Source organism: Piliocolobus tephrosceles, chromosome 13 (assembly GCF_002776525.5).
Source record: "Piliocolobus tephrosceles isolate RC106 chromosome 13, ASM277652v3, whole genome shotgun sequence".
Classification (NCBI taxonomy): Eukaryota; Metazoa; Chordata; class Mammalia; order Primates; family Cercopithecidae; genus Piliocolobus; species Piliocolobus tephrosceles.
The window spans coordinates 7,324,023-7,340,413 of record NC_045446.1 but is presented as its reverse complement, the minus strand read 5'-3'; the positions used below and the strand labels follow the sequence as shown (position 1 = coordinate 7,340,413).

Sequence of the window (16,391 nt, the reverse complement as noted above, 5' to 3'; positions counted from 1 at the left end):
ATTGGGTTCCCAAACTTGCCTGTGCAGACTTTAGATCACCTAGGAACTCCCAAAATACTGTGGTCTGTGTCCCACTCTGAGTGACTGTGATTTAATTGGTCTGGGTGTTGTACTTATTAGTCTTCTTGGGCTTCGATAACAAAATACCACAGAATAGATGGCTTAAGTGATAGAGATGTATTTTCTCATAGTTCTGGAGGCTAGATGTCCAAGATCAAGGTGCTGTCAGGGCTGGGTTCTGGTGAGGCCTCTTTTCCTGGCCTGTAGACTACTGCCTTGTTACTGTGTCCTTACATGGCTTTTTTTCTGTGTGTGCATGAAAAGAAAGAGATCTCTAATGTCTCTTTATTTTTATTGAAATTTTTTTTGGTAGAGATGTGGTCTTGCTATGTCGCACAGGCTGGAGTGCAGTGGCTATTCACAGGTACAGTCATAGCACACTACAGACTTGAACTCCTGAGCTTAAGTGATCTTCCTGCCTCAGCCTGCGAAGTAACTGGTAGCTGGGACTACAGGTGGGAACTACTGGCACCTGGCTCTGGTGTATCTTTTTATAAGGACACCAGTCCTACTAAGACCTGGGGTCAGGGCCCTACCCTTATGGCCTCATTTAATCTTAATAACCTCCTGAGGGCCCTACCTTCAAACACAGTCACTTTGGGGCTTAGGACTTCAGCATATGGATTTTGAGGGACACAATTCCATCCATAACAGGTATGGCCTAGGCTTTGGAACATTTTTTAGATCCCAGGTGATTCCTAATATGCAGATGAATTTGAGAACCACTGAAATAAGCCTTTATTTGAATTTGGATCTCCTGATAAAGAAAATAAAAAGTGACTCCCAGTGCAGATCCTACTTGGATACATTTTTATTAGTTTGGTTTAGAGATCTCTTTATCGACTTATTTGTAGTCCAGATTTATGAGGGTGATAATTAACTCTCCATTCCCTTTAACAGTTCTCTCATCTCCTATTTTCCTTCCTTGGAGTTGGTGGAGACATAACGAATTAGAGTGCTTTAAACATTCTCCTAGAAGCCCTTGGGCAACCTTTCTCCATATTTGAATAATGATATGCTCATTCTGAAAGGAATGGGTATGGTATCAGGACAACAGATATCCCTAGCTGTGCCTTATCTTCTTTAGGAGAATGCAGGGTAAACAATCTGGAGCAATTAATGATTAGTCAGCTCTGAAACTATTCATGTCAAGTAGCAATAAAATGGTGATTCCAGTGAACCAAAAAGGGCAATTCTAGGAAATGAGGTTCTGTGTTTCAGCCTGAACAAGCAGTAATTTGTATACATAACATTTAGATATATTGTTTAAGCATCCTGACAAGTCTATGAAGTGGGTTGGATGAGGATTATCACCCCATTTTACAGATCAGAAAGTTGAGATTCAAAGAACTTGACTGACTCTCCCAGTGTCATACAACAGTTAAGTGGCAGAATTAGAACTTGAACCAAAGTCTGACTCATATAGATCAGGGCTATTTCAATATTTACTTATTCATCCAGACATGTGTGTTTGTTCAAGTCAGTGTCAGTGAGCTAGATACTATCTATAGGTACATTGTCTTAAGATATATTACTTGATCCCAAGGAACTTGGAATATAAATAGAAAGATCAAGAAGTAAACACATAATTACAATATGGCGTGATTCCCAGGATGGATGATAGAAGTGAGCCCTGAATGCTATGTTAGCATGGAGGAAGGGCACCTAATCCGTGGGAAGAGGTCGAAGTCTGGAGGTCTTGACGAGACTGAAAAACGGATTTGCTGGCTGTAGGAGATTCTGACACTTGAAAGAATAGGAAGTTGTTATCAGAGTGATAAAGTTTCTCTTATTTTTTTTCTTTATTGCAAAAGTAGTGTTTCCCTCAGAAAAATCAAGCATGATCAAAACAGACATTAAGAATATACATAATTTGGCCTTACAGGGCAGCCATTATTAATACCTTGGTATACATCTTTTCACAATAGAGTGGGGCATTTCAATTTAAGATTTTCAGAATGGAACAGTTCCAAGCCGTGGCCATGGAAATAGGTGGCTGGGAATGAGTGGAGGTTGTCTTGTTTTTCTAAGACCACCAGAGCGAGCAAAAGAACCAGCAAGTAGGCAAAGGTCAGGCGCAAAACTGCACGTTTATTTTGGTAACCTAAGGTGTGCGGGAGAAGTCTGTCGGCCTCCGGGGAAGGAGGCCGGCAGAGTCCCCCCATGGGGCTCTCGGACGGACTTCCCACAGTCCCGACATCCCGACAGGAGTGGGGCTGCAAGAAGGCCACGTGGCTCAATGGTGGAGAGCGGCTTTTCTAGGAGTGGGAGGGCAATAGGTGGGGCATGGGCGTGTCAGGGGCGTTCCGCAGGTGCGACCAGGTAAATCTTGGTCTCTTCAGATTGACGTCACCTGGCGCATGCTCAGTTGGTCTGCACCCTCCCTGGGCGCTGGCTGCATTTTCGCGCGCGGGAAGAGTTGGGGGTGGGGATGAAGAACCCGGAAGTGCACCATCTTGCTTCCGTTCGTCCAAACAGTCCAACCTTTTATTGATAATAGTGATAAAGGGGCGCCATGGTCTGTCTGGCTACTTCCTGCTGTTAAGGGGCGTCGTTAAGGTCAGGGCCCATGGTTGGTATTTGGACACACGGATGAAAAATAAAATAAGGCACAGTATTAGTATAGGAATGAGGAATGGAAGCATTTGTTGGAATATGGGCAAAACCCAGAAGGATAGTCCTGGCAAGGTTGGGGAGTATGAGATAGTTAAGAAAATTTAGTAAGTTTGAGGCGAGTGGGGGAAAGCCAAACTGATTTCCACTGATTGCTTTCGGTAGGGGCCCTTTTTAGTTGGTAATGAGGAATGAGTTCGCAAAGTACTTGTTGGCCAGGCAGCAATTAAGGATTGGAGTTTTTCGTGGAGTGGATGGCTTTCCACTTACTCCTACTACAGAGATATTGGATGGAAGGCTAGGTTCAGAGAAGGACGGCAAAACAGAATAGGTAGCCTCGCTGTTGATTAAAAAAGCAATTGTCTTACCCGCTACCAGGAGAGTTACCCACGGCTTGGCGAGGGTGATGGGGGTCCCCGAGTCTCGGCACCTTCAGTTGTCGTCGTCGTCCAGATGTAGGAGCTGGAAGGAGCTCCCAGGATCCTGGGAAAGGGGGTCACGTGGAGGCGCGGCACCTGTTCTCAGGGTGGGGCAATCAGACTTCCAGTTTCCTCCCTGCTGGCAAGCAGGGCAGGGGGGTTGCTGGTGGACGAGGGTTAGGACATTCACTGGCCTAATGTCCTGATGCCTTGCTGAGTTGGGACTCGGGGACCTTGCGGACACCTGTTGGCATAGTGTCCTGCCTTGCCGCACTTATAGCAGGCAGGCTCCTTTTGTAGCTTTGGAGTCTGAGGGGTGTGTGCTCTCTGGTCTGGGGTTACGACTGGGCTGTAAAGCCGCTGCTAGGAGCTGTAACTTCTGTTCAAGGCGAGCCTGCCGTCTCCTCTCTGGAGCTATAGACCTTAAAGGCTAATTTAACCAGGTCTTGTATTGGTGTCTGAGGACCATCCTCTACCTTTTGAAGTTTTTTATGAATGTCAGGAGCTGATTGAGAAATGAAATAAGACGCCAAAATTGTGGCTCCTGTTGGGGAGGCTGGATCTAACCGGGTATACTGGGTTAGAACCTCAGTCAGTTTAGGGTAGAGGTTAGGATAACCTGGAGGTCATGCCAAGTTAAGTCATAGGCCTGACAAAGGTGTCTAAATTCCTTTATGTATATGGTAGGATTAGCTGAGAAATCACCTAAACGCTTCTCAATTTTGGAAAGATCGGCCAATGAAAAAGGGACATGTACTCTGACTACCCCCTCCGCCCCAGCCACCTCTCACAAAGGTGCTAACACTGTAGGAGGGTGTGGGCAGAGATAGGGGACTCAAGACAGCCAGTTGGGGGCCCGAAGGAGGCACGGGACCCAGTGGATTACTAGTAGATAAGGAGGAGGAAGGAGGAGTCTGGATGGGGGGAGGAGGAGGAGTCTGGGCAGGAAGGGAGGGGGTGGGGAGAGCGGGGAGAGAAGGAGTATAGGGACGAGAGCCTAAGGCCTAAAAGCCTTGTATGTAAATTTCGGACCACTTGCCTAGCCGCTGGCAGAAATTGCTGAGGTCGATCACGCCACAGTGGAAAGGAAAATTAACCGCTTCCTCCTAAGTTCTTGTTCAAGCTGTAAGGTTTTTAAATTGGCTAGGAGGCACCCTAAGGGGGTGCTCTTTGGAAATTTGGACTGGGGGGGTTTCCCGTTTGTTTCCTCTTTACCGACACACAATGGACACAATGGAAATGGAAGTGGATCTCTGCCTGGCTTCAAAGCGTCCTTTGGAACCAGCAGAGACAGACTGGAGGCTCATGGAGCCAAAGTGGAGATTACCTTCAGGCGGACGTCTCCGTCCTGCAAGGGTCTCCGAGCCACATGGTGGCTCCAAATGGACCTCGGACCTGCGCAAGGTCATTATTGTTGAAGAGGTCAGGGAACTGCAAGACTAAGTTATTGCTTAGGCTGGTTATCTGCTTGGATATGGATGTCAGTCAAGATGATGACAGCATTTAGCGTACAGAGGAAAATTGTGAGCTTAGTGACCAGGAGTCAGCTGGTGATGGAGATGAAAAGTAAAAGAATAGTATAGTCAAATGGCATTAGCCTCAAGGGAACAAGGATTTCCTCATGGATTTCTTCCATTATATCTCATTGTTTTTGGTACGGTGCAGCTATGTAAACAATATTTGAATGAAGAGAATGGGAAGAGATAAATGGGAGATTGTAAAAGATTTCATCATGAGCCCCTCAATTGAGGAGAAAGGTTAAGTAACAAGGTTCACAGCAAAGACTAATAGAGATATCCATGGAAAAGCTATAATAAATGATCCATTCATTTGGGCCTGCGAGGAAAGTTAATTGCAAGGAAGACTGAGGAAGAAATTTCTTCATTTAGGAAAAATACTGGGTTTTGTGTTTACGCCCACAGCTAGTCTTACATCTTGGGGTTCATTAGGCTGGGGTAACATGTCCCTCCAAAAGCAACCTGATTTTATAAGATCTTCTCGACAACTTTATCAAGTTTAATATTTATTTTTGTAATAATACTAAGTGATCAAGTGAATGGAGTTATACATATATACATACAAACACATATATGCACAAACATATCTATATATTTATACATCTGTACTTCTGTGTGTATGTATCCAAGGTAAGATAGGAAGAAACTGAGACTTTCTTCTAGAAAGTAATATAAGGGCTCATGACTGCATAAGTTCATATTTAAAAGCATACTTCTATATTCTGTCATATAATTAGACATATTTAAAGGTGAAGACTAAAACCGTATGATTCAATAGTGGTTTCTGTTCTGCAGGGCTGGCAGCATCTATTTTTTTCATAACAGTAAATAAGTAAGTTCACTGCTTCTGTAGGTATGTCAGGCTGGGGTACTGGGTCTCTAACACTCAACACCCAACACCTAACTGTAAAAGGCTTTGTCGTCTCTCTCTTCCTCTCTCTAATAATTATTTCTTTTTTTGTTGTTTTTTTGAGACGAAGTCTTGCTCTGTCGCCCAGGCTGGAGTGCAGTGGCGTGATCTCAGCTCACTGCAAGCTCCACCTCCTGGGTTCATGCCATTCTCCTGCCTCAACCTCCCGAGTAGCTGGGACTACAGGTGCTCGCCACCATGCCCAGCTAATTTTTCATATTTTTAGTAGAGGTGGGCTGTGTTAGCCAGGATGGTCTTGATCTCCTGACCTTGTGATCTGCCTGCCTTAGCTTCCTAAAGTGTACATCTTTAGGATTACAGGCGTGAGCCACCACGCCTGGCTTCCTCTCTCTAATAATTTTATGAGTAGATCTTAAAAGGGGCCTCTAACCCCTTTTAAGGGGTTAGTTGTGTTGTATTAACTATCCTCTCTGACCTGACATTAGTCACTTTATCCTAAGTCTGGGTTAGGTTCAGTCCTTCTGCTGTATTCCTTTAGCACCTCATTTATGTAAATTTCACATTGTCATCTAAATTAGTCTGTCTCATCTACTGAACTGTGAACTCTTCTAATTCTGAGATTGTCTTATTTATTTTTATAAGTCCAGGTACATAATAAGACACATTAATATTTTATGAGTGAGTAAATGCATATATTAAATAGTCATACATAAGCATTGCTTGTTAGGCTCTATAAAAAATAATGATGGATTATATATTACCCCATTCAGATAGCTACCTGTATACACAGAAAATGAACATTTTTGGAGAGGCAGCACTGCATTAGAATGTGGACTTTGGAGTTAGCTCTAGTTATGAATCCCACTGCTGCCACTTAACTAGCTGTGTGTGACCTTGGACAAATTAATTAGCTTATTGAGTCTCATTATCCTCTTCTATAAAATGGAGTTATTTCTTACTTGCATAGAAACTGCTTGGCATGTAGCAAGTATTCAGTAAATATCATCATTATTCATTGTAGCCTCTCTCCAGTAGTTGCTCAAGGAACTTTCACTTCAGTTGTCTTACTGTTAGATATAATTAGCCCTCTCTATGATACACCCTATAATCACCAAGGTTACAAAGCTTTGAAACTGTTCCAAGAAGTTGTTTTAGAAGTGGTAAGTACAGAAAACGCTTTAAAGACTATTGCTTTTTGGTTTAAACATTTTATACTAAAATTTCAAAAATGAAGGATGTGACTATGATATGTATACCGACTGCAGTTATTATTTAATTACCACTGTTTACATGCCTGAATAATCCTAGACATGTTTACAGAATTTTCTAATAATCCCCTATTGATTTTGGTAATAATAATTTTTTTTTTTTTTTTTTTTTGAGATGGAATCTCACTCTGTCACCCAGGCTGGAATGCAGTGGCACAATCTCAGCTCACTGCAACCTCCATCCCAGGTTCAAGCGATTCTTGTGTCTTAGCCTCGCAAGTAGCTGGGATTACAGGCGCGTGCCATCATACTTGGCTAATTTTTTTGTATTTTTTTAGTAGAGATGGGGTTTCACCATGTTGGCCAGGCTGATCTTGAACTCCTGACCTCAAGTGATCTGCCCACTTCAGCATCCCAAAGTGCTGGGATTACAGGCATGAGCCACCCTACCCAGCCCATTTTTGTAATAATTTTTTCAAATACTTTTTCAAATAATTTTTTTTTTTTTTTTTTTCCGGACAGAGTCTTGCTCTGTCACCTAGCCTGGAGTGCAGTGGTGTGATCTCAGCTCACTGCAACCTCCGCCTTCCAGGTTCAAGCAGTTCTTTGTCTCAGCCTCCCGAGTAGCTGGGATCACAGGTGCCTGCCACCACTCCAGGCTCATTTTTGTATTTTTAGTAGAGACGGGGTTTCACCATCTTGGCCAGCCCTGGCCTTGAACTCCTGACCTGAGGTGATCCACCCACCTTGGCCTCCCAAAGTGCTGGGATTACAGGTGTGAGCCACTGCACCTGGCCCAATTTTTTCTATTTTTTAAATCCCAACCTATTGCCACAGTTTTTGACTTCTTTTTCAGTGTACTTATAAAAAACATTAAAAGGCCAGGTGCAGTGGCTTATGTCTGTAATTCTAGCACTTTGGGAGGCCAAAGTGGGAGGACTGCTTGAGGCCAAGAGTTTGAGACCAGCCTGGGCAACATAATGAGACCCTGTCTCTGCAGAAAATTAAAAAATAAAAATTAGCCAGGTGTGGTGGTACACACTTGTAGTCCTAGCTACTTGGGAGGCCGAGGTGGGAGGGTCGCTGGAGCCCAGGAGTTCGAGGTTACAGTGAGCTATGATCATGCCACTGCATTCCAGCCTGAGTGACAAAGTGAGACCTTATTTCTAAAAAAAAAAAAAAAAAGTAATAAATAAAATAAAAATATTATAATAGCTTATCCTTCTATATTTGTGTGTTTCTTATTTTTGTGTTACCAAATTTTGACATCTGGGACCTTTTTTTTTTTTTAAACATATACCTAGTACATGGCTCTGTATTCTCTGAGCCAACAATAAAAACCTACTGATTTCTGATTGTATTTCTTCTTTCACTTTTTTGGACTTCTACATTTTCTAGGATACTGTTTCTAACTTTGATTTTAGGAACACTACAATAGTGAGTCAGTATAGGTAAGTGGTTAATGCTAAAGATTTAGAGCCAAATCGACCTGGCTAACCTTGGACAAGCTGTTTAACCTTTTTGAGACTGTTTTGTAAAACACTTATTTTTTTTCCTTCATTTTTAAAAATCCAGATCCTGCACAATCTTTTATTTATAAAATTTGGGTACCTAATAGAGTTTTTGTGAAGGTTAAATGAGATAATATAAATAAGATACCTTAGCACCATTCCTGCAGTAAAGTCTTCACCTAGTGGTAAATCTTATATTTGTAGGGAAGTGTTTGTAGTATATTGGCAAGAACATGGGCAATTGGTATTAGAAAGACTTAAGGTCACTCAAAAAACAAAAAAGAAAGACTTACAGTCAAGTTCTGGCTGTACCACTGAACAGCTAAGTGACCTTAGGCATGTTGCTTAACTTGACTGAGCCTCGGGGCCAGGCACGGTGGCTCACGTCTGTAATCCCACCACTTTGGGAGGCCGAGGTGGGCAGATCACCTGAGGTCAGGAGTTCGAGACCAGCTGGCCAACATGGTGAAACCCCATCTCTACTGAAAATACAAAAAATCAGCCAGGCATGGTGGTGCACACCTGTAGTCCCAACTACTCAGGAGGCTGAGGCAGGAGAATCACTTGAACCTGAGAGGCAGAGGTTGCAGTGAGCCGAGATCATGCCACTGTACTCCAGCCTGGGCAACAAGAGCAAAACTCTATCTCAAAAAAAAAAAAAAATCTACGAAGAAGAGATTGTAATACCTACCTTTCAGGATTATTGTGAGGTAGTATATGTATAACAACTGCACAATACTTGTCACATAGTAGGTATTCAATGAGTGATATCTATTATTGTTACCATGTATAATACATAGTTTCTTTCTTTTTTTTTTTTTTGGAGACAGAGTCTAGCTCTGTCACCCAGGCTGGAGTGCAGGGGCACCATCTTGGTTCACTGCAACCTCCACTTCCCAGGTTCAAGCAGTTCTCCTGCCTTAGCCTCCTGAGTAGCTGGGATTGCAGGCGCATGCCACCATGCCTGGCTAATTTTTGTATTTGTAGTAAAGATGGGGTTTCACCATGTTGGCCAGGTTGGTCTCGAACTCCTGACCTCAGGTGATTCGCCCACCTCAGCCTCCCAAAGTGCTGGGATTACAGGCATGAGCCAACATGCCCAGCCTACACTTTCAAATATATGGATCCTTAAAACAGTTCTGTGAGGTCAAAGGGCTAGGTTTTATCCCTGTTTTGCAGATTAGGAAATGAGGTCCAGGGCAGTGATTTTTTTTTCCATGAGCATTTAATTTTTCTTTTTACAGAACCAGTACTAAAACACAGGTCTTCTGACTTTTGAGCTTTTTGCTCTACAACTTTTCATTATAAATAAATGTTTGGATTAATGGATTGATGTCAAAAATAGGTTCCTTTTAGTGTTTGCTCCTTTGACTCCACTCAGATTCTTTTTTAAAAATTTCTTTCTAAAAAAGCATAACTCAGATTCTTTTTTTTTTTTTTTTTTTTTTTGAGACGGAGTCTTGCTCTGCCGCCCAGGCTGGAGTGCAGTGGCCGGATCTCAGCTCACTGCAAGCTCCACCTCCCGGGTTCACGCCATTCTCCTGTCTCAGCCTCCCGAGTAGCTGGGACTACAGGCGCCCGCCTCGTCGCCCGGCTAGTTTTTTGTATTTTCTATTAGAGACGGGGTTTCACCATATTAGCCAGGATGGTCTCGATCTCCTGACCTCGTGATCCGCCCGTCTCGGCCTCCCAAAGTGCTGGGATTACAGGCTTGAGCCACCGCGCCCGGCCAACTCAGATTCTTAATACAGATTGTTCCAAAGCACATTAGGATGGTGGAGTTATTCTTATCAACTTCAGTCTGAATTACTTTTAAATTTGTCCCCAAAAGTGGTTTTGACATTATGAGTTTTACTCTGATCTTTGTTCTTGTGTCTCCTGAAGTTCCATGTAACAGATACTCTAACCCAAGAAGTAATAGCTATTTAGATTTTCTTTTGCATACAATTCTCATTCCCAAAGATGTCTCCCTTTGGTTGCCCAAAAAGCTTTCTGAGGTATAGTTACTTTTAGAAGAGAAAAAATACCATAATTCAATTCATTTGTGCTGTTGAGGTTGTGTATGTGTGGTAGGTGTTTTTGTTGTATTATTACAGGTTGATGAAAAGCCCAGAACCTTGATGACAGATTGTCTGGTTATAAAGCATTTTTTACGTAAAATCATCATGGTGCACCCTAAGGTAAGCTGTTGCTTTGTACAATGATGATTCTCTTGTTTAAGTCATTGTTTTCCAGAGACCTTTACTACGTAGGACATGGACAGATATGATTGATTCTTTTTCTTTCAATGAAGATGATTAAAATGTTTAAAATTTGAGATCATGGTGGCTCATACCTGTAATACCAACACTTTGGGAGGCCGAGGCAGGAGGATTGCTTAAGTCTAGGAGTTTACGACCAGCCAAGACAACATAGTGAGACTCTGTCTCGACAAAAAAAAATTTTTTTAATTAGCCAACTGTGGTAGTGAGCTCCTGTAATTCCAGTTCCTCAGGAGAGTGAGGTGAGAGGATTGCTTGAGCCCAGGAGGTTGAGTCTGCAGTGAGCCATGATTGTGCCACTGCCCTCCGGCATAGGTGACAGAGTGAGACCCTGTCTTGGGGGAAAAAAAAAAAAAGACAACTTTCAACTTTCAATATTGAATTGATTTGGTTTCTATGTCCTTAAGACAGTTTTTTTTTTTTTTTTTAAAGAGAGACACAAGGTCTCACTATATGGCCCAGGCTAGTCTCTAACTCCCGGGCTTAAGCAATCCTACTTTGGCCTCCCAATGTGCTGGGATTACAGGTGTGAGGCACCGCATCTGGCCTAAGGCGATCTTTTTTTTTTTCTTTTTGAGACAGAATCTCACTCTTGCCTAGTGAGTGGCGTGATCTCAGCTCACTGCAACCTCTGCCTCTCAGATTTAAGCCATTCTCCTGCCTCCGCCTTCCTAGTAGCTGAGATTACAGGTGTGCACCACCATGCCCCACTAATTTTTGTATTTTTAATAGAGACAGGGTTTCATTATGTTGGCCAGGCTGGTCTCGAACTCCTGACCTCAGGTGATCCACCCACCTCGACCTCCCAAAGTGCTGGAATTACAGGTGTGAGCCACCACACTCGGCCAAGGCAATCTTAATGATGGTTATGTGTTATAGCTGAGAAACCTCTGGATAGAGAGAGCTTTGTTTTGGGTTATTTTCAGTTTTTTATTATTATTATTGCTTTATTGTATCACTTTAGATACCTCTTTCCTCCTCTGTGCTTTGTTTTTTGTTAAACCTAGATAATAAACCTTGCTGTTTATCTCCTTTTCTAAAATGACTATAAGAACAAATAAGGATTTTTTTTTTTTTTTCTCTGAGACAGGGTTCTGCTCTGTCACCCACGCTGGAGTGCAGTGGCTTGATCTTGGCTCACTGCAGCCTCCACCTCCCAGGTTCAAGTGATTCTCCTGCCTCAGCTCCCTGAGTGGCTTGGATTACAGGTGTGCACCACCACACCTAGCTAATTTTTGTATTTTTAGTAGAGATGGGGTTTCGCCATGTTGGCCAAGCTGATCTTGAACTCCTAGCCTCAAGTGATCCACCTGTTTCAGACTCCCAAAATGCTGGGATTATAAGTGTAAGCCATCATGCCTGGCCAAGAAATTTTGATAGAATATCAAGAGCAAGACCCTGCCTCAAAAAATTAAAAAAAAAAAAAAAGCTAACTGTATTCCATTGTGTATATACCACATTTTCTTTATCAACAGAAACACAAATACTATATGATTTCACTTATATGTGGAATCTGAAAAAATCAAATTCATAGTAGAGAATAGAATGGTGGTTACCAGAGGCTGGGAGTGGGTCAAGGAAGGAAATAGGGAGTTGTTAGTTAAAGGGTACAAAGTTTCAGTTAGACAAGAGGAATAAGTTTTTAGAATCTTATTTCACAGGGGGGTGACTATAGTCAATAATAATATATTATGTATTTCAAAATAGCTGAGAGTAAATTTCAAATGTCTCACCACAAAAAATGCTAGTAAGTTATGTGATAGATGTTAATCTACTTGATTTAATCATTCCACATTGTATACATATATCAAAACACCACACTGTACCCTATGAATGTATACAGTTATAGTTTATCAATTAAAAGTAATACTAATTTAAAATTTTTTAAACTTATCCTTTTCCTTTAGGGATTAGATATGGAAGTTTTTAATCTGTATCTTGGCTCATGTTCAATCTCACACTTAATTTATTGTTTTGCAGGTCAGATTTAATTTCAGTGTAAAAGTAAATGGAATCTTCTCCACAGAGATCTTTGGGTAAGTTCTTAGGTCTATGGCTTAAGATGATGCTATGGCTCTGCAGTTTTTCTCAGCTATTATTGTCCTATTTCCAAAAGATTCACAGTTTGATATCTTGACCCAAAGTCACCTTGAAAGTAATTTTCTGACACCCCCACATTTTATTATTTTAGTAGATTGATCCCTGTCTCTAGAGGGGGTAAACTTAAATATTACCATTTTTCTCTTGGTTAATTAGTTACGGAATTCTAGTAATCACTGGGGTGGTAGTAGTCATGGGCCAAAATTTGTGTCAAACAGATTGATTTTAGAATATTTGAGAGATGGCTTAGCTTTGCTTTGCTTTGCAGGGTAGAGAATGAACCCATTTTGAACCTTGGGAATGGAATTGCTCTTGTGGTCGACTCTCAGCATTATGTGAGGTGAAGGCGTAAAGCCTTGTTGTCCCTCTGCATGTTTTACTCTCCTCTCTTGAGTATGAATGTGGGTAGAAATTGGAAATTGTCTCACTTGTCATTTGTAAGTGTCAGGTGTCAGCTTCTCTATAAGAAAAGCAGAAGTAAAACTTTAATGTTGAAAACTACTATTTTAAGTTATTTATGTACTTGAATCTATTCTAAATGACCTGAAGACATGTGCCTTCTTCTCTCCAAGCCTTATTTTCTTCTGTAAATGAAACGAAACAGACCCTGCTAGTTCCAATCCCATTTAGGCATGAGAAGAGAAGACTGAATTTAAAACTTTACTTGAATTCTTGGCTAGAGAGATAGTATGAATACAAAGGAATTCATTGTACATTATTTTTTGTGCATCAGCATTTTGCATAGATTTGGAAATCATCTCTCTGTCCATCTCCATCTTCTTCAGACTCTAAGAAAGTAAATCTGGTCAGGCATAGTGGATCATGCCTGTAATCCCAGCACTTTGGGAGGCTGAAGTGTATGGATCACTTGAGGTCAAGAGTTTGAGACCAGCCTGGCCAAAATGGCAAAACCCCATCTCTGCTAAAAATACAAAAATTAGCTGGGCGTGGTAACACATGCCTGTAATCCCAGCTACTTGGGAGGCCAAAGCATGAGAATCGCTTGAACTCGGGAGGCGGAGGTTGCAGTGAGCCGAGATCACGCCACTGCACTCCAGCGACAGAGCAAGACTCCGTCTCAAAAAATAGTAATAATAAAAAATGTAAAAAATCCATGGAGGAGGTGGTAAACAATATGGAACACACAGAGCCCTTCTGTCTTGCCTTCCTGTGCCATTTAACTACCACAGAATCCAAAGCGAAAATGAATTATATCAAGAAAAGACCTAACATATGCTTAAGTCCAATTAATTTATTCTTTCTTTTTTTGAGACAGGGTCTCACTCTGTTCAATCCAGATGCCATCATAGCTTACTGCAGCCTCGAATTCCTGGGCTCATTTTCCCACCTCAGCCTCCCGAGTAGCTAGTAGCTAGGACCACAGAAATATGCTACCATATGCTGCTAATTTTTTTTGGGGAACGGAGTCTCACTCTGTCACCCAGGCTGGAGTGCAGATCTCTGCTCACTGCAACCTCCACCTCCCGGGTTCAAGTGATTCTCCTGCCTCAGCCTCCTGAGTAGCTGGAACTACAGGCGCACGTGACCATGCCCGGCTAATTTTTTTGTACTTTTAGTAGAGATGGGGTTTCACCATGTTGGCCAGGATGGTCTCGATCTCCTGACCTCGTGATCCACGCGCCTCGGCCTCCCAAAGTGCTGAGATTACAGGCATGAGCCACTGCGCCCAGCCCATATGCTGCTAATAAAAAAAAATTTTTTTTGTAGAGATGAGGGTGTTGCCTAGGCTGGTCTCAAACTCCTGGACTTTCAAAGAGCTGGGATTACAGATGTGAGCCACTGTGTCCAGCCCTAATTTAGTCTTTATTCATTAGTTTCTGCCTCTATTTATGTGCCCAGAGGCAACACTAGTAGTCAAAGTCTCTTAAAGCTTAAAGAGACTGCCCTTGGTTTTTAGTCTGTTTTCTTATTCTCACCCAAAATTACACCTCAGATGAGAATATTTTTGTCATTTAATATACAGGTTATAATTTCCCCACCCCATATCTTTCTTTAGTGATCCTCTAATACTAAACAATCCTTACAGGTAGCAGCTTATCATCATAGTTGTACTGACACAAGTTTAAGCCTCTGAGCCAATTTTTGTAGATGTGTTTTCTTGGATGACCTGATTAGAGATAAAGGAAAAGGTTCATTAATATTTCCTCTCTTTTAATTCATTCATTCATTCTTTTTTTTTTTTGAGACGGAGTCTCGCTCTGTCGCCCAGGCTGGAGTGCAGTGGAGATCTCGGCTCACTGCAAGCTCCGCCTCCTGGGTTTTACGCCATTCTCCTGCCTCAGCCTCCCGAGTAGCTGGGACTATAGGTGCCCTCCATCTCGCCCGACTAATTTTTTGTATTTTTTAGTAGAGACGGGGTTTCACTGTGTTAGCCAGGATGGTCTCGATTTCCTGACCTCGTGATCCGCCCGTCTCGGCCTCCCAAAGTGCTGGGATTACAGGCTTGAGCCACCAGGCCCGGCCAATTCATTCATTCTTAATCAGCTCTCTCAGGTTGACTATTTTCTCTCTGTTTAGAAAAGAGCTATTGGAAAGTAACAAAATTTTACTAGATTCTTTCTAAGAGAGAAAGATGGCCTGATTATTTTCTCATTGTTACTATCAAACAGCAACCTCAGACCTCTTCAGCGGAAGGTGTAGCATTTATGAGAGCAGACTTCTAAGTATCATGGGGCCAGTTTTAGGCCATTTGTGATTCATGGGCCCCCTCACACAATGCTGACGTTTGAATGAATTTGAAAATTTGCTCAGAACCAAAGATTAATTTTAGTGGAGGAAATATACTTGAGAATAAGTAACAGGCTGGTCATGATGTCTCACACCTGTAGTCCCAGCACTATGGGAGGCCAAGGCAGAAAGATTGCTTGAGGCCAGGAGTTTGAGACCAGCCTAGTAAACATAGTGAGACTCCATCTCTAATAAAATAAAATAATAATATTTATTTTTCGAGACAAGTCTTGCTGTGTCGCTTAGGCTGGAGTACAGTGGCGCATTATCAGCTCACTGCAACCTCCGCTTCCCAGGTTCAAACGATTCTCTTGCCTCAGCCTCCTGAGTACCTGGGATTACAGGCATGCACCATCACGCCCAGCTATTGTATCTTTAGTAGAGATGGAGTTTCACCATGTTGGCCAGGTTGGTCTTGAACTCCTGACCTCAAGTGATCCATCTGCCTCAGCTTCCCAAAGTGCTAGGATTACAGGCGTGAGCCACCATACCGGGTCTAAAATGCTTTTTAAAAGAGAAACTAAGAAGCATCCATTAGTGGCAGCAAAAGCAGGAGCCATGATACCATCTCTGAAATGCCAATTTTTCTACTATTTCCATTGCTGTGATTCCCTGAGTGAGACATAAGTTATTTATTCCAACAAAACTGATATGGCACGTTATATGGTTGTACATATGCTAGAGGTTATAAAAATAATTTTGAACGCTCTTTTAAATAATTTCTTAAGAGGAAAAAACGTTAAATTTGACTTGTCTGTTTTCTGACAGTAGACCAAATTTTGGTACAGTTGAATCACACTGCAGCAGAATTCACCCTGTGCTAGGACATCCAGTAATACTTTTCATACCTGAAGACGTGGCTGGCATGGACTTGTTGGGAGAACTGATGCTGACTCCAGCAGCTGCACTGTGTCCCAGCCCAAAGGTTTCTTCCAACCAGCTTAATAGGATTTCTTCAGTTTCCATATCCTTTTGATGAAAAGTTCCATCCAATTATCTTTAAAATGGGTTTTTATATCCCAGTTTAGGAAAGCCTTTAGTATGTGAATTCTGCATCTACAAATATGTATGATTTGTGTAAAA

At 42.1% G+C, this 16,391-nt stretch overlaps 2 protein-coding genes across 3 annotated transcripts in view; one reads left to right on the top strand and one right to left on the bottom strand.

Annotated features, from left to right (window-relative positions):
* The window catches only part of LOC111533669 (pyruvate carboxylase, mitochondrial-like), a 1,148,173-nt gene that overhangs the window by 983,741 nt on the left and 148,041 nt on the right, over positions 1-16,391 (bottom strand). The gene's annotated exons all lie outside the window — the stretch shown is intronic.
* RCE1 (Ras converting CAAX endopeptidase 1) overlaps positions 1-16,391 on the top strand; it is a 92,025-nt gene that overhangs the window by 39,252 nt on the left and 36,382 nt on the right. For both annotated transcript variants that reach the window (XM_031933912.1, XM_023186309.3), the window contains exons 4-7: positions 10,296-10,379; positions 12,441-12,496; positions 12,829-12,900; positions 16,077-16,272. Coding sequence is in view for 1 of the 2 variants with exons in the window: in XM_023186309.3 (XP_023042077.2) it covers positions 10,296-10,379; positions 12,441-12,496; positions 12,829-12,900; positions 16,077-16,272 (408 nt within the window). In the remaining variant the exon portion in view is untranslated. The remainder of the gene's footprint in view (positions 1-10,295; positions 10,380-12,440; positions 12,497-12,828; positions 12,901-16,076; positions 16,273-16,391) is intronic.